This window comes from Myxine glutinosa, chromosome 3 (genome assembly GCF_964187855.1).
Source record: "Myxine glutinosa chromosome 3, kmMyxGlut1.1, whole genome shotgun sequence".
Taxonomy (NCBI): domain Eukaryota; kingdom Metazoa; phylum Chordata; class Myxini; order Myxiniformes; family Myxinidae; genus Myxine; species Myxine glutinosa.
Window position 1 is genome coordinate 22,233,142 of NC_136263.1, and position 19,791 is coordinate 22,252,932.

General features: G+C 34.9%; 1 protein-coding gene across 1 annotated transcript in view; it reads left to right on the top strand.

The window, feature by feature from the left end:
• Positions 1–19,791, top strand: part of ZGRF1 (zinc finger GRF-type containing 1) — a 69,469-nt gene that overhangs the window by 26,769 nt on the left and 22,909 nt on the right. Inside the window, exon 11 of the mRNA XM_068111246.2 lies at positions 2,300–2,414. Within this exon, the coding sequence (XP_067967347.2) occupies positions 2,300–2,414 (115 nt within the window). The remainder of the gene's footprint in view (positions 1–2,299; positions 2,415–19,791) is intronic.

Genomic DNA, 19,791 nt, shown 5'->3' on the forward strand with positions numbered 1-19,791 from the left:
ATCATGCTCCGATTGTCGTGATAGGGAACCCCACATGTAATAAGTTTGTTTAGGCGGTTTGTCAGCGAAAGTGTATCTTTGTGGTCATACGAGGATGGCCTTGTGTTAAATAGAGTAGGGATTATGCTAATTCCCTTGTGCATGAGACCTGTGATCTATCCATTGTCCCTTATGGCACTACACCATAGACACGAGGAAAGGCCCATTAGCACACACCCTAATTCAGTCCGGAACCCAGATGACACACTTAGGCTCACAACCCCGACTTGGCAGACACACATTGCTCAAGCAGGCTGAGGCCACGCCCACCTTGCGAAGGGATGGTTGAAGGGTTTGATGGGGAGATCATACCGTTGGACAAGATACCACCAATAGGGAGACGAGGCAGGATGAAGCTTGTGATTGGTCAAGGCAGGGGCAAGAAGCTGGCCACTGATTGGTAGGAGGAAGCAACGAACTGGTTGGCCACCGACAGATGGCATGAGAGGCAGGTGGCGCAGCCATTGGTGGAGGGTTGGGCCTGTGATGTTGGCCGGCGGGGATTGGCAGAGAGGGGGAGATGACGCCACGAGGGGTTGATAAAAAGTAGAGAGGGACCGACATTTTCCCTCTTGCGCTTGGACCTTCTTTTTGCCCTGGACTTCCTTTGCTCTCTTGCGATTGGACCTTCTTCTTGCCCTGGACTTCCTTTGCTCTCTTGCGCTTGGACCTTCTTCTTGCCCTGGACTTCATTTGCTCTCTTGCGCTTGGACCTTCTTCTTGCCCTGGACTTCCTTTGCTCTCTTGCGCTTGGACCTTCTTCTTGCCCTGGACTTCCTTTGCTCTCTTGTGCTTGGACCTTCTTCTTTCCCTGGACTTCCTTTGCTCTCTTGTGCTTGGACCTTCTTCTTGCCCTGGACTTCCTTTGCTCTCTTGCGCTTGGACCTTCCACTTGCCCTGGACTTCCTTTGCTCTCTTGTGCTTGGACCTTCTTCTTGCCCTGGACTTCCTTTGCTCTCTTGTGCTTGGACCTTCTTCTTGCCCTGGACTGCCTTTGTGTTCTTGCGCTTGCAGCTTCTGCTCGACCTGGTCTATCTCCCCGTTTGATTTTGTTCTGGACATTGGCGAGCGACAGTGTGCGGGACGTGACCTGTCGTCGAAACGAAGGGAGCTGCAGATCGTTCGTTCACTCACGCGACCTGCCTGGAGGGGGGCGCGATGGGCCACGTGGGAGGCCTTATTGAGGGCTGGCGAACAAGGGTGCGTCGAGGCCTTTCTTCCCGCCAACCGGAGGACGATTCCTGACACTCCAGCCATTAGAGCTAAGCCCAGCACACACCCACACGACGCGGTTCCTTTCGTAAGTTCTCCCTTGTGTTTGTTTTAGACGTCTGGTGTGAGGGATCCCGATTTAGGACATTTATTTACCGGCGCGTTTCATTGTTCTCGGGTTCCGTTAATAAATCTATTCTTTTTGTACATTCGAATTCCGTTTTCGGTTTGAGTTATTACTTTGCAGGGTGAAGGCTGCCACGCGGGGCCGTCAGGTAAAAGCTTCTGGCCTCTTCTTCTTTTCTTTGCCGCCCGTGCTTGTCGAGTGAAATCCGCTATTGAATAACACCTCAAATAACGCTCAATTTGCTTTCCTTGATTTCCCGGTCTTCACCGAGGGGAATCGCACCACATTATTATAGAATACAATGTTATTTATGATTGATGGAGGAGAGCAAGTCAACATAAAATTAGTTTAACGTCGACCAACGAATGCTTTAACGAATAACCAACGAATAATCAACGACCAACGAATAACAGCACGCCCGTTTAACGTCCATCTGAGGGACAGCACATACATTGATGAATTACCCTGTCTGTGAAACACCGGGATGACAGTTTATAGCTAGGTCGGAATTTGAACCCAGGCTAGACATCTTATTGGGCAGATGCGAGTGTGCGTACGTATAGGCTATCCTTTTAGCCCTTTTGAGTAGGTAACTGTCGGGATATAATGATGGCATACGTACACAACGAGGACGGGGAAGACCGAGAAAGACTTGGCTAAAGGTGGTGGAAGAAGAAATGCGGGCAAGGGGGTTAACAAGGGGAGATGCAGAAAATAGGGCAAAATGGAGAAGATTGTCATGGGGACCGCAAGGCTAACCCCCGCTCTAGCAGGGAAAATGGCCTTAAAATGCCTGTTGTTGTTGTTGTACACAACGAGAGTTTCTTATATTTTATATACAGTTGATCCATTTTGTGGTGTAGTTTATAGTTAATTGTGCACACAGTTTTATTTTTATGGCATTATTGTCTGAGTGTGCAGTAACGGTGTGTGCCCTTTGGGTATGCAACATCAGCAATGAGCTCTCCTGCCTCAGAAACATCTCAGCAAACCTGAATCACGGTTCCCCACCAATCCTGCACACCCTCCTGAACCCGTGGGATACTTACATCACTCACTGAACAGTCGCATCATGATTTATACTGCACTCATGTCACACTCGGTGTACTTCCGAACATAATGGGATTGTTGACGCATCTGCTACACTCACTTTGCACTCTTTGGTTGTTTTGAGGAGACGATTGCATCTGTTTTTTTTATGTGTGTTTGATAAATTAATCAATGTGTCGTAAATTACTCCAAAAATGAGGAATTCATTAGTTTTCAATTTTTTAATCAACCCAATATCGGAAGGTACGTTCCGTATAAATCATTTCAACTCTCCCTCCTCTCACCTGGAACTCCTCTTCTTCTCCTCGCCTCCTCTAGCAAACACCACATACCACCCTTTCTTTATCCACAGGCATACCACAATATATATATATATATATATATATATATATATATATATATATATATATATATGTCTATATATATATATATATATATATATATGTCTATATATATATATATATATATATATATATATATATATATATATATATATATATATATATATATATATATATATATATATATATATATATATATATATATATAAGTAGTGTAATAATGTTGCTTCTGGGACACCTCCGTTTAACATGGGAAATCCCTATCTAATGTCATTTACCCCCTTGTCTTTTTCAAAAATCATAAACACCTCTATTTCTCCCACCCTCATCTTTATGAACCTTTTGTCTGTAGTACCTATCCTTAATGTTGTTCATTAGACCACTCAAACACTACAAATATTTGTTTTCTCTTATAGACCTATCATCCTTCTTCTACATATCATCTGGCAGATTAATCTTTGACCCATTCACTTCCATATTAATTCTTTCCCTCCCTCATTGCCCCTAAAGACCTCTATTTCTCTCACCCTGTTCTTTACGAACCTTCTAACCTTTTGACATGTTATCCTTATTCATTAGACCACTTAAACACCTGTGATCCTTCTGACCTCATGGACCTTTTAACCTTTTACTCTTAATATCATCTGGTGAATATAACCCACTCAAACAACGACCCTACAAATATTTGTTTATGCGTGGGAAATAATTTAATTCTCCTACAACTCTCTTCACCATCTAATACATTAACAAAAAATATGTTTGAGTTTGGTTCTTTATTAAGATATTTTAACTGAGCTAAGATAAAATGGTAAACCTCCCTCAATGTTCTTATTTGAGCGCCTCCAGTGCCACACACTTTTTGGTAGGCTCTGCCCACCTTTTGTTAAGCTCCGTCCACTTTTTGGAAAACCCCGCCCACTTTTTGGTAAGCCACGCCCACCTTTTACTAAGCCCCGCCCACTTTTTGTTAAGCCACGCCCACTTTTTGCTATGCCCCGCCCACTTTTGCTAAGCTCCGCCCACTTTTGCTAAGTCCCACCCACTTTATAAACTCTTCAGCATTGTATCATTTCCAGGTAATACATAACATCATTTTCAGGGAATTTCCATCACATCATTTCCAGTTAAGACACGCCCAGGGAATTTCCACAGGAAATGACACACACCCAGCCCTTCTTATAAAAGGCACCGACCACACAGGCTTTTTCAAACACGCTTTCTGCTTCACTTGAGAATGGACTCCTATGCCGAAATGGAATGGGATAACTTTGCTATTCCTTGGAGTCCTACTACCTGTGTAGCGCTCAACCTTCAGATTGATGAACTGGACTCGAACCTCTTGTCGATGGAGGAAATTGTATCTGAGCTACGAAATGAAAATTCTACTTTTAACACAACTTGGGATAAAGTTATTTTTTTGTTTGAAGATCTTTTGAACAACCAAGACCCACAGAACGAGTTCTACCTTGATGACCCAGCCAAAGAGTTATACCTTGGAGATCCACAAAATCCTGAAAAAGAGTTCTACCATGATGATACTTATTGTGAGTTATCAAAACAAAACCCACTGAACGAGTTCTACCTTGATGACCCAGCCAAAGAGTTATACCTTGGAGACTCACTAAATTTGGGAAAAACAAATTATGAGGTCTGCCTAGATGGTTCTAACTGTGGAGCCTACCTTGGAGACTCACTAAATTTGGGAAAAACAAATTATGAGGTTTGCCTAGATGGTTCTAACTGTGGAGCCTACCTTGGAGACTCACTAAATTTGGGAAAAACAAATTATGAGGTCTGCCTAGATGGTTCTAACTGTGGAGCCTACCTTGGAGACTCACTAAATTTGGGAAAAACAAATTATGAGGTCTGCCTAGATGGTTCTAACTGTGGAGCCTACCTTGGAGACTCACTAAATTTGGGAAAAACAAATTATGAGGTCTGCCTAGATGGTTCTAACTGTGGAGCCTACCTTGGAGACTCACTAAATTTGGGAAAAACAAATTATGAGGTTTGCCTAGATGGTTCTAACTGTGGAGCCTACCTTGGAGACTCACTAAATTTGGGAAAAACAAATTATGAGGTCTGCCTAGATGGTTCTAACTGTGGAGCCTACCTTGGAGACTCACTAAATTTGGGAAAAACAAATTATGAGGTCTGCCTAGATGGTTCTAACTGTGGAGCCTACCTTGGAGACTCACTAAATTTCATAAAATTAGGAAAAGAGTTTTACCTTGGAGACTTTGAAAACTGGTTTCGTTTTGGAGACTCTGAATGGGGGTTTTGTTTTGATAACTCGGAATGTGATACCTATCTTGGAGACTCAACAGGATTGTGGTTATACCTTGGGAACTTGGAAAGTTGGTTTTATTTTGGAGACTCTACCTGTGGGGTACATCTTGGAGACTCTTTGCATTCTAAAGCAATGAACAATGTTCTTTGTTTAATGACGCTTGATTTAAGCAATATCAAGAAAGTTCGAGGAAGAAAATGCTGGAAAATTCTTTCTTCCCATTTCTACTTCTTCAAACTTGAAAGCCTTGAAAGACAGAATTGGAGGAAGAGGAAAAAAATAAAAATGAAATACGTATTTAAAAAAAGAAGAAAAAAAAAGAAATACGTATTTTTAAAAAAGAAGAAAAAAAAAGATTATGTTAGGGTTAGGGTGGGATTTTGAATGTGAGGGTTAGGGATTAGGTTGGGTTAGGGATGGAGTTGGGTTAGGGATGGGGTTGGGTTAGGGTTGGGATTTTGAATGTGAGGGTTAGGGTTGGGATTGGGTTAGGGATGGGGTTGGGTTAGGGTTGGGATTTTGAATGTGAGGGTTAGGGTTGGGGTTGGGTTAGGGATGGGGTTGGGTTAGGGATGGGGTTGGGTTAGGGATGGGGTTGGGTTAGGGATGGGGTTGGGTTGGGGATGGGGTTGGGTTAGGGATGGGGTTGGGTTAGGGATGGGGTTGGGTTAGGGATGGGGTTGGGTTGGGGATGGGGTTGGGTTAGGGATGGGGTTGGGTTAGGGATGGGTTGGGTTAGGGATGGGTTTGGGTTAGGGATGGGGTTGGGTTAGGGATGGGGTTGGGTTAGGGTTTGTATATTATTATGACTCACTCACACATACACACACACAAAAGTTAAGCCCCAACTGAAAAGTTGAGGGATTCTGTGTTTGGGGTTCACAGATTTAAAAACGTATCCCCATTATACACATACAAAAGTTAAGCCCCAACTGAAAAGTTGAGGGATTCTGTGTTTGGGGTTCACAGGTTTAAAAACGTATCCCCATTATACACACACAAAAGTTAAGCCCCAACTGAAAAGTTGAGGGATTCTGTGTTTGGGGTTCACAGGTTTAAAAACGTATCCCCATTATACACACACAAAAGTTAAGCCCCAACTGAAAAGTTGAGGGATTCTGTGTTTGGGGTTCACAGATTTAAAAACGTATCCCCATTGTACACACAAACAAAAGTTAAGCCCCAACTGAAAAGTTGAGGGATTCTGTGTTTGTGGTTCACAGATTTAAAAACGTATCCCCATTACATTTTATTTATTTATTTATTATTTTCAAGGGTATTACCTGCTTACTTGTGTTTTTTGTAATTCTTGCGAGTAAAATGAACCCAAGATTTCTTCTCCATTTAAATCATATAATTTGTAGGTCCAAGGAGCTGTATCCATTACATCAATGATTTTAAATAATTCACGAGTCCATTTTTGTGTATAACCTTTCTCAAAATGACTTTTCCATTTGTATATCCTTACAATATCACCAACTTTAAACTTGGGCTTTCTCAAATTAATCTCCTTTTCATATTCTAATTTTGTAAATGTTTCCGATGGTTTTGATTTTGTTGATGAATGAACTGTATTATTGTAATTATCGACAATATCCTGAATTAAATACACCCATTTTTGAGAACCGAGTTGTGTGAATTTTTTATATAATTTCTCTTTTAAAGTACGATTAAAACGCTCAATAACAACTGCCTTTCCTTCATTAAAGGTGCTGTATAATTTAATACCCTTCCCCTTAAGAAATTTCATGAATATTTTGTTATAGAACTCTGTTCCCTCATCAGTCCATAACTTCTTTGGTTTCCTTTTATCCCGATCAAATATTAACTTAAAGGCTAACATTAAAGTATCACCCCTTTTATTTTTTAAAGGGACAACCCAGGCAAATCTACTCCTCAAATCAATAACGGTTAAAGCATACCTGTATCCCCTGTCATTATTCAATTCAATTAAATCAGCGGACCATATGTGGTCGGTGTATTTAGAATAAACCTTCCTTCTTTTAAACTTTGTGATTATAGGTTTGTGTAATTCTTCAGCCAAAAGCTCCTCAGTCTTGATGACATCATTAGAGCCTAATAGTTTTTTGAGGAATAACCAAGACCAAGTTTCAATTTAGCATTTATCAAATTTCTCACAATAAACCTATCAACTTTCTCTCTCAACGTTGGATTTTGTATCAAAGACAAATTATACAACATTTCGCTGTCGGCTTTATGTTTTTCAGTCAACGTAGTGGTTTTCCCATAAGCAATATCATGCTTCATACACACTTCGTCAACCCTATTTGTAGGTTTAGACCAAGGTTTAGGATTGTCAGCCTCATCTAATCTTTTATCCAAGTTTGTTCCTGGACCACAGAAAGAATACCCTGGAAGGTGTAATTCCCCTGGAATTCCAGTTGTTGTAAATTTACTTCCTGACAGAAACTTTTGTATGTCTCCTCCTCTTTTAGGAGAGATGAATTGGCACTTTTTAGAGCCACATACTTGACATATTCCTTTTTGATAAACTCTATTATTTTTAGCTTTAACATAAGAGATATTTTTAGATTTAGTTTTCTTTTTACATTTGAGACAATAACTCATATTTATTTATCAGAAAAATTCCGACAGAGTATCAAAACCTTTTTGGTTTTCAACATATACATTTCAATCTTTATTTTTAAAACATAAAGAATCCTAAGGAATGCCTTCACTCTCTCCTCCATTTATTTACAAATAAAAACTAACTAAAGTCAATGACACCAACATCATCAATCACATAATCTTTTCCTTCTTCTTCTTCTTCTTCTTCACCACTTTCTCGTTTAAATCTCCTCCCTGAAATTGAAGACATTGACGTTCTTATTTTTGAAACTATTATCTTCATAAGAGTTGTTAATTCTTTAATTTCCTCTTCGGTGCGTTGAGATTGATTTATTTGCTTTAATACACTCAATCTTTTATGAATCTCACTGATTTCCATCTCCCTCTCCTCCTCCTCCATTTTCTCCCTCTCCTCCTTCTCCTTTTTCTCCCTTTTCTCCCTTTCCTCCTTCTCCCTTTTCTCCCTTTCCTCCTTCTCCTTTTTCTCCCTCTCCTCCTTCTCCTCCTTTTTCTCCCTCTCCTCCTTCTCCTCCCTCTCCCTTTCCTCCTTCTCCTTTTTCTCTCTTTCCTCCTTCTCTTCTTCAACTCCTTCCTCATCCCTTGCTACCCTTGAGTTTGAACCCCAAAGAATATTATACATATACTCATCTGGATTTTGAGATATTCTTGTATCTATAATTATTTTTCTCATAATAGGATACCAATAAGATTTGTTGACGATTTCTAAAAGAGTTTTATATTTCATAACTTTGAGAAGTTCATTTTTATTTAATATTTTAAACAAGTCTCTATTTGTGGGTTTAACAATATCAGTATAAGGCCAGTTTTTAATGACAAAATTCCCATGTATATGCTCCAAATCATAAGGTATGTAATACCGAGCACCCTTTTCTTGTAGGTATCCTTGAATACAAAAATTATAATTCTCTTGTAGTCTTCTTCCTGCCATTTATGTATCAGAAATATATGTGAGATTAATATTATGACAGGTAATACCACCCCATCTTCCCACTACCAAATCGGTTTGTATTCCTCGGCTTTCTATCCTTATCTCATTACCTTCCTTCTTTGTCATGCGAACCATCGCTATACTATCATATATTTTTATTTTCTTAAAATCACGTATTTGTTGTTTACTAATTGTACTTCCACATAAATCCTTATCTTCACCAAGTGGATAATATTCTTCTTTACGAGACTGATTTAAATCATGTAGGTCTTCTATGTTTATTGAAAAAGACCAATTATACCCTAAATCAGGCATATCATACCCCCATTTATTAATTCGCATATTAACTAAATGTCCTTCTTTATAAAATTTAATTGTAAGCAGGTAGTTAAATTCAATGAGGAAAGGTGTATGGTCAGTATAACCAGGTGTTGTGGTTGTAAATTTTACTTGTTTCACAAAACGTGCTGTTTTCTTTAAAGATATATATTGTGATAAATCACTGAATCTAATCAAGTCATTCGCATCTGTAGGGTTTGGATAATTGATTAATTTATAAGTATTCTTCATATTAATATTTTTACTTACACTATATTTTTGTCGTTCAGCCTGTGCCTTTGTATAATAATTTGATAAATCAATATCCTGAGAGGATTTTCCAAAGATAGAACCATCTTTTCCAACATAGGTCATTTATATTAGATAAAAAATGATATCATAAAAATTTTCATTATTGTTGAGTTGAAATAATACATATAAACATAATTGGCCACAACATTTAGAATTAATTTCTTGAACTTGGAATGTTTGATAAACACCATTCTGTAAGAATTGTATTACTTCAACAGGTGGTGGCATACCATAACTATCAAAATAATATTTATCCTGACTATTATGAATACAAACCCAATGAGAACCATTCTGTGTGTCTAAATTCATAATAATATTCTTTGTATTCTTATTTATATGTATTAATTCATCTCTCATACAAATAACCACATTATCAATTTTTAGTGTTTTACAATACTTAGCTAGTTCTATATTTGACGTTGTATTCTTTCCAAATTGTTTAAACCATTTATCCATTTATTTATGAGAAAGATACAATCCATTACCCCGTTTAGTTAGTTTAACACCCGCTTGAGCGATAGAGGAAAGCATATCTCCAACCAACAATCTAGCTTTATCAGGTAGACTTTCAAGTTTTTGAGCAAAATCTACAATTACACCACTTCCACTAATTTGTTTCTCCAACTCCTTGTTATGTCTTTCCAATTCTTTTTGAGCTTTTAGTTGTGCCTTCCTTTCGTTAGCAGTTTTTACCGCTGCTGAAATACCACCAGTCAATGCTCCCGCCGCACTTAAACCAGCAAATAAAGGAATTAGAAACGGGAGAAATCCTCCTCTTGACTCATCTATTGAATATTTCTTTAACATAGGTTTCGTCATTTTAATTTTAAGTGATCCAACATCATTTAGTGTTTTTACTTGTGTGTGTGTGAGTAAAACATCAATTCTTACAGCTCCTTTTCTTTGAATTGTATTAACATTAATAATACAAGGCTTTTGATTTTGAATACAAGATGTTAATTTATTAAGATTGATTTGATTAACATATACCCCAACCATTTATTTATGAGAAAAAACCTATGTGATATTAATCATAACACCATTATCTGTATTAATCTGTAATTCTGTTTCCTCCAAAAGCAAACAATATGCATTAACCTCTTCACTCTCCCCTCTTTCAATGTATAGAGAAGTATCCACTCGATTAGACTTTATAGTTTCCTTTTGAGAACTCAGGTCAATTGCGTAGATTGTATAAAGTTTTTGAAACGCAACCATATCCAAAATAGGATCATTATTACCATTACTTTCACACACCTTTTGGTAGGACTTGTAGGCTTCCGCATAATCATTTTTTTCCCAATCAATTTCCAATCTATCTCGTGGATAAAATGTGCCATCAAGAGAAACCCGAAGTTGTTTCACCTTAGCATTATCACTCAGCGCATTATTCTTATTAGTACCGTCCTCTCCATCTGGTTTTTTAAAAATGAGCCAGAGGTATCGTGGCTTTCCTTGAAGAACACCCAAATTCCAAGTGTAGGTAGTGTGTTCCAGTTTAACGTGTTGACATCTTCTTTTAAGGTATGATACATTTAGCGGTTTCTTTGAGTTAAGTCTTCTATTTAACATCTCTTCCGTTTTAAGATTAGGAGTATATTCACTGATATACCAACACAAATCATTAATAACAAATTTATTGTTGTCTCCAAAAGCATTTTCATCCCCAAAAAGCAACCTATTTACATTATCATTCCTTTGTAGTTGAAATCTAATTTTAAGACCATACAAAACTTTATCATAATCGCAAAATCCAAATATACCTTTAAGAGGTACTGCTACGGTAAAACTATTCACTGCTTTTGTTTCATCATTATACATTGACTTCCTTTGACTATAACCAGGGTCTGCGTTTGTACCCGTTGACATATCAGGAATAAAACCTTCAACAGCTCCCTTACCCATTCTATCACTAAACGAATATAGTGTAAATTTCATCATTTCAGATGTAGCAGAGACATAATCAACCGCTTCAACCTCTTGTGTTCCAATATACAGGCGGACACTGTCAAACATTTTCCAGAAGAAATCATTTACGAGTGTAGCATTAGTATTATTCGCAGCCTTAGTGAATTTAAATTTACACAGCAAGAAACTATCAGCTATATTCAAGTAAGTTTGTTGATTATTTATTTCAAAACTTTTTGTTCCGTTTGAATTCCAGTCTGTTCCTGTTATAGCATTTACCTTAAAATAGTCTTCCTTTTTAGTGGAGTTTGAAATGATAATCGTATCATCCAAATCATAGATACTATCAATCGCTTCCATACTTGTATTTATATAGCATTAAAATTGTTGAAACCCTGACCCAAGTATTTTAATGATTTTTTGTCGTTCTTGTGAAGATAGTTGAGTTTTACCTTTTTTTATTTCTTTGATTGCTTGTAATTTATGAGACTCCTTTTGAGCATCTTTTATACTCTTTATAGCACCCGCAACGGAGCCCACGGCAGAAGCAGTTGAATCAATTAGGTCTTTATGTTTAAGGATGGTTGAACCAATACCCATTAGAGTATCAATTATCCCATCTCCTTTATTTCGAAATTGATGACCTACACCTCGTTGTCTCTTAGGTTTATAGTATCCTCTACCCACATACCTTGTATAGTCTGGTGAAAGGAACATGCCCTCCCCTGTAATTATTTTATATTTTCCCAACTCGTGTTTTCTCACAATAACCATTATTTATTTATTGAAAAACTTCACGTAGGTGAATTCTGATGGATATAATTTCATCATTAAAGGATATCATACGATTATCTTGGTCGGTTATCCTAAAACTTACTCTGTATATGGTTTTTCCTGACACAGGTAAATAGACAAGATTTTTTGGTTCCATATTAAATTTATAACCAATCGGGGTTGAGTATGCACTGAATGAAAATATTGTATTTGTTCTTATTCCATCGTTATAAGCACCATCAATCAAATCACAATGAATTAATACTGAATTTATACCGGAGGATATTTGGATAACATTATCACTGTAAAACGTCCCGTTATTTTCAATCTTTTTTGAAGAGAAACCCAATAGCTCTCTAAACGAATTTTCAATCGTGAAATCAACTTTATAATTATTTTTAAGTTTAATAGTTGATTTTGAAGTGTGTTTTTGAATATCTATTACAATATTTTTTGGTTCATCACCTTTTTCTTTCATAAGGCGAGAGACTTCTGAAGATATTTGAGAAATCTCGTAAGCTCCAGGTGAAACGGTTATAGTTTTATATCCACTTCCTGGATTATAACTAAACTTGTTGTTTTTCTCTGTGATATTAAAAAGGGTATTGTAAGTTTCCATTGACAACAAAGATGCCTCATATGAGGTAAGGGGGTCAAGTTGTAGTGGGTAAGGGAATGAAGCTGTGTAATCGCTCGTTGTGAAATTAAAACTAAGAATTGTGCTTCTCATCTTATTTAATATCTAATAAAATATCTTTGTATTGACATTTATTAATTATTTTCATGTTCATCAACTGATCTAAAATGGCTGAGGATTCATTAAAACAATTGTTGTTTCCAGCCTTCTTACTACCTAACAACAATAATAGCCTATTAACTAATTGTGATGGGTCATTTGGAAGAAAACTAACACCCGAACCAAGCTTACTTAAAGCATCAATAATATGTTTCTCCTTCTCATTCTTCTTACTTTTACCAGCAACAGAAACTCCATAATCAAGTGCATTTAGCAACTCAATATATACCCTATCTTCCTCTCTTTCCATATCAAGTGGTTCCTCAAAATATTTTGAACCGCTGAATCCGGGGTTTGTTAGAAGAAACATTAATCTTGGAGTTAATTTAACATTTGGTTGAGTAGAACTCAAGAACATCAATTCATCATTAAATATCAATACCTTTTCTTCCACAAGATGAAACACTGCTGGTTCTTCTGTTGGAATGAGACCTGCTCTGGTTTTTGAACCCGCCGAATATTCATTGTTTTGAAGAGCTTCCACAACATAATTAGGGGGTTGATTTACCTCCTCAAGTTTCCGAAATAATCCCTCGTCATCATATTCTAATTCACCAAGTTCTTGTTTTGTTATCTGACTAAAATCTTTGAGCATTTGAAGTTTTTTCGGAGTAAATTCTACCGTGGGAACTGTAGGTGAGTGTTGAGTTTTCAAAAGTGGTTTAAAGAATTTCTCTTGTTTTCTTTCAAAGGCTTCTTCACCAGTTAGTTTCTGTCTCCGTTTCTTCTTTATCTCTTCCTGTTGTTTAACAACTTTTGAAACTAATTGTTGATGTTCCTTAAACTTTCTTTCTCTTTCTTCGGTATTCATTTTCTGTATTTATTTATTGAAAAATATCATTTAGTATCTCATCTTGTTTCACAACAATATAATTATATTTTCCAATCGTGTGTTTCATATAATTTTCAAATTCTTTTTTACTACATAACGTAGAGCAATTATCTCTCCAAAAATTATTTACATCTATTGAATTTAACTTAAATAAAATAAAAGTATTGGCATTGTTTCTTATTGAGCGTCGAGGGAGTTGAAAATATGATTGACTAAGATATATACAATTACAAGAAGAATGTCTCCCTCTTGTATAGTAGCTATCCATTACTGTTTGGTTTCTCTCATTAACACAATCATCAAAGATGACGAGGTTCTTTTTTGATTTATCTAAATCTTGAGGTGAAGGTATATCATCCGTATTATCACTGAGAATACAAGTTATGGGTTTCGATTTTGATTTCTGTGTATCACAAAATAATTGTATTATATCTTCAATATTATAATCATTCAGTTTGTTTTGAAGTTTAAATAAACCGATAATGTCTTCCTTTTTAAGACCTGCATTAAAACCCTGTGAGAGTAGTTGATACTCGGGTTGAAAACTTGACTTTGTAAAAATTATTAAATTATCATAATCTAAAAAATTAGGACCAAGGAGCATCTTTAAAAGTAAACAGGTTTTCCCACATCCGCTTGAACCAACTATTAGACATCTCAATGAATTTGGAATGTTTTTATGGTTATTAAATTTTATCTTATTTTCCCAAACGGGTAAAAAATCATTCATTTATATATTTGGAAAACAAGTCATCCAACTTTTTTTGAGCTATTTTAGAAACTCTATATTTTATCCTGAGTTCGGGTTTAATTTCAAAATAATTCATTATTTTATTTATGTAGTATCTTGTATTAACATTTCCATTAAAATTATTTTGAATAATAAATATCATTAAACCCTTATACATTTCCTCAATACAAAGAGTCTCTTTCCTTGTAAGAAATGGTGTATTATCACCATAATGCTTAACATTCATCTCTCTTATTAATCTTGTAAAGTAATTCATTTTTGGTTCTAATTTAAAAGAGTTATATGTTTTTTTATATTTCTTATTATCATTAATTAGAATATAATCACAGAATAAACATTGTTTATATGAATCCTCATCATTAAGCCCCACTCTATCACAAGCCGGACAATTCTCTAATTTATCATATGGAGAGTCTGGAAATTCTAAATATCCTTCAGAACTTATCATATTTATGTGGTAAATTTTTACTTAAACTAAACGCAAGTTTATTCATTAATAAATACAATGTTTCAAAGCACAAAAGACAAATTTCAATCAATCTCTACTTCGGTGGAAGATATAGAAAAATATGTCAAAGATGTTAAATTGAACAAAGATAAATATGGAAATTTTTGGGTAAAACCAGTTATGGAAAATAACATGAGCCCCTCTATTTCATTTAAAGGAAGAGCTCTAACTATACCTGGAAAGACATCCATTAAAGTAAATCTAACAAAAGTTTCTCCTCTACTCCTGGCAATTTATTCAAAGCTTGAAAAAGTGATTGACCACGATACTTTGAAAAAGAATGATAAGACCATTAATAATTCTAGAGGAGACATTTGTATTTTCTTTAATAATCCAAAGGGTGTAGATCTAAGTAAAATGAATGATGTTAATATTTCTGGTGAAATGTCATTTCGTTCTATGATAGTTAGAGATTATTTAAAGATAACTTTTGATATAAAAATTGTAGAGATTGAATCTGTTAATGAAAGAAAGTATATAGATATTGATGGGAATATTTTTCTTGCTAATTAAATATGAGTCAATACAGCAGTGAAGATTTTACTATTTCATTGAACTCGGACGATAGTGATGATAGTATTTCATTGAACTTGGACGATGGTGATGATAGTATTTCATTGAACACAGATGATAGTTATGATACTAATAGTTTGTGCTCAAATGATAGCTATGAGAGTAGCTTTATTGATGACTCTGAGTATGATTCTGAGTATTCATGTGATAGTTATGACTTAGATGATTCTGAGTGAAAAAGTGTTTTAGTTTAAGCACAGCGATATATATAAAACGGAGCTGTAAAGCTCAAAAGTGTTTTATTTTAAGCACAGTGATATATATAAAACACCACGTTTTCTCACGCTATAAATATGGTTTATTGTGATACTTGCGAGAAGGAAGTAAAATATTATAAACAACATATTCTCACCGCAAAACATACATACAACATTTTAAACAAACTTTCCCCTCTTCCACCTGAAACAAAACACTGTTCTACATGTAATAAAAATATCCTCAAGAAAGGCTTCAAAATACATCTTAAAACAAATCTACATTTATCAAATTTTATCACAACTAAAAACTCTGATGGAGCATTCAAAGGACATATTAAAATAAGAGTCTTTAACTTCAAACCTCCTGAACCAGAGTCTATAGTTGATGCTGTAGAAATAGTTAAACCTGCTGTTCAAACGTTGATTGAAAAAACACTAAAGGAAATGAAACCACTTAAATTTTATATGGGAGTAAAATTAGAAATGACAAAGGATGAAGGAGTTATAGATGCACCATACATGAGAACTGAGCCACACTTTATATCTTCATATCAAGATTTTAAAACATCAGGAGTCTATGATGAACTTATTAAACAAGAGCAAGATGTGGATAATTCAATCGTAGGAAGTGGATTCAATATAGGAAAAATTATTTACATAGACATTCATATTCTTAAATCAGATCCTCTAAAAGCTTCTTCTTACATTGATTTACCCAGTGTTATCAAAAATAGAAAAGCAGTTATCAATATCAAAAATAAAGACAATAAATGTTTTCTCTGGTCTATTTTAGCACACTTACATCCTCCACATTTTCATGATGAAAGAGTATCTCATTATAAAAAATATGAGAATACATTAAATACGAAAGATCTAAAGTTTCCGATGACTTTAAATGATATTCCTAAATTTGAAAAGATGAATAATTTATCAGTTAATGTTTATGGTCTAACAGAAACAAACAACATTCAGGTTTTAAAGCTTTCTGACAATTGTAAACAAACTCATATTAATCTTCTATATTTTAATTCAGACGAAAATTCACATTATACATACATCAAAGATATTGCTAAATTAATAAAACCACAAGTCTGTAAGAGAACAAATAAAATATATATTTGTTTGCGTTGTCTTAACTTCTTCAATTCACAAGAAAGATTAGATAAACATTCAAATTATTGTGGCGAACATAAATCAACGGTAATCAATATGCCTAAAGAAGGCTCAAAGATCACATTCAAAGATGAAAATAAAAAGATCAAACATCCATTTGTTATATATGCTGATTTTGAAAGTATTTTAGAAAAAATTGATACTGCTTCTCAAGATCCAAAAGAATCATACACAAATAAATATCAAAAACATACTCCTTGTGGTTTTTGTTATTATATCAAATCATCCGTTGGTGATAAATATAACAAGTTAGAGATGTATAGAGGCTCAAATACCCCAGAGGAGTTTGTGAAACGACTAGAAAAAGACTGTGTTCGATTAACCAAGATAATGAGAGAAACCAATAAACCAATGTCCTTAACAAGTAAAGAAAAAAGGGAATTTATAAAAAACAATGTCTGTCATATTTGTGAGGAGAAAATTGGTAAAGGTCTAAAGGTTAGAGACCATTGTCATCTCACTGGTAAATATAGAGGTCCGGCTCATCAAAGTTGTAATATTAATTATCAACTCCCCTCTTTCATTCCTGTCTTTCTTCATAACAACGCTCATTATGATACACATCTATTTATCAAGGAACTCTCAAAGACTTCTGGAAGTATCTCAGCAATTCCAAACACGGATCAGAAATACATTTCATTCACAAAAACAATTCACACATCTCCTATTACTCATATCAGATTTCTTGATACATTTAAATTCATGGCAAGTCCATTGGTTAACTTGGTTCAAAATCTAAAAGAGTTTCCATGTCTTTCAGAGTATTTTTTAGATAAAGATTTTCTAACACAAAAGGGAATTTACCCCTATGACTATATGGACTCATTTGAGAGATTCAATGAAACACAACTTCCTTCAAAAGAAAATTTCTATAACAAATTAAATAATAGTCATATATCTGATAAAGATTATGTACACGCACAAAATGTTTGGGAAAAATATAACATCAAGAATCTTGGCGAGTATCACGATTTGTATCTCAAAACTGATGTGCTTTTATTGGCCGATGTATTTGAAGCCTTTAGATCTGTTTGTCGCACTGGATATGGATTGGATCCTGCTCACTACTACACAGCACCTGGATTGGCCTGGAGTGCGATGTTGAAAATGACAAAACAAGATTTGGATTTGATAACCGATGTTGATATGCTTTTGATGATTGAAAAGGCAAAAAGAGGTGGAATTTCACAAGTCTGCTCGAGTAGATACGCAAAAGCAAATAACAAATATCTTCCAAATTATGATCCAACGAAAGAGAGTTCTTACTTGATGTACTATGACGCGAACAACCTGTATGGCTGGGCAATGTCTCAGGCTCTTCCTTATGGAAAACTTAGATGGGTAAAGGAAAAAGACTACAAAAACGTTTTACAAGATGTATGTATCTCTACACAAAAAGAATTGGATGAAGAAAAAGTTGGTTATTATTTTGAAATTGATTTAAAATATCCAGAGGAACTCCATAACCTACACAAAGATCTCCCATTTGCTTGTGAGAAAGAAAGTCCAAAGAAAGAATGGTTGAGTGATTATCAACGATCGTTTGATATAGGTGAATCAACAGAAAAATTACTTACTACATTATATAACAAGAAAAATTATGTTCTACACCAAAGAAATTTGCGACAATATTTATCAAAAGGTCTAAGAGTAGAGAAGATCCATAGGGTTCTAAAGTTCAATCAAAGTCATTGGTTAAAGGGGTACATTGATTTTAATACACAAAGAAGAACAGAGTCAAAAACAGATTTTGAGAAAGACTTTTATAAATTGATGAATAATGCGGTCTTTGGTAAGACTATGGAGAATGTGAGGAAAAGACAAAATATCAGACTATCAACATCTTGGGAACAAGCATCAAAATTAATTAATAGACCGAGTTTTACTCGAGCTGAGGTCTTTACTGAGAACTTTTGTGCGATCCATTTGATTAAAGAGAGTATTGAAATGAACAAACCTATTTATATTGGAACAACAATTCTTGATTTATCAAAGTCATTAATGTATGATTACTTTTATAATAACTTGAGGAAGAAATATCAAAATGATGTTAATCTACTTTATATGGATACAGATAGTTTTATTTTGAAAATTAATACCAACGATGTTTATTCAGACATGAAAAGAGACATTAATATCTATGACACGAGTAATTACAGTCCAGAGAGTGAGTTGTTCTCTTCTAAAAATAAAAAGGTGATTGGAAAGTTCAAGGATGAATTAGGAGGAAATGTTATGAGTGAATTTGTGGGATTGAGGTCAAAGGCTTATGCTTATAAATACATTGTGAATAACGTTGAAAAGACTGATAAGAAGTTAAAAGGTGTAAAGAAAAATGTTATTAAAGAAACAATAAACTTTAAGGATTATTATAACTGTTTAACAACAAAGAAAGAAGAGTTTAGAAAGATTAATGGAATAAGAAGTTATAAACATCAATTATATTCAGAAGAGATAAATAAGAAAGCATTGGGGGCTTTTGATGATAAGAGGTTTATTTTAGAAAATGGAATTGATAGTCTCCCTTATGGTTATATAAGTATATAAGTGATAAGATATATATATAAGTGATAAGATATATATAAGTGATAAGATATACATAAGTGATAAGATATATATAAGTGATAAGATATATATAAGTGATAAGTTAAAAAGGGGGGGGGTTGGGGATTTTAACGGGCTACCGCCGCCTTTTTTACTATTATATAAATGATAGAACCAAGTATCAACCAGACTAAAGAGTGGAGGTGTAATCAACCTTGGTATATAAATGGAAAACATAATGAATGTGAAAAATATCAAATAGGTATAATTGAAAAGGCAACTGGTAAAAAAATTCACAAAACAAATAAGAGAATTAATTTAAATACCGGTGAATTGGGTAAAAAAGATGGAAATATTTTTGAGTGGACGGAAAACTTTGATGGTTGTCAGGAAAATATATACTTTAATTTTAAAATGGTATGTGGCACTGGAGGTGCTCAAACAAGAACATTGAGGGAGGTTTACCATTTTATCTTAGCTCAGTTAAAATATCTTAATAAAGAACCAA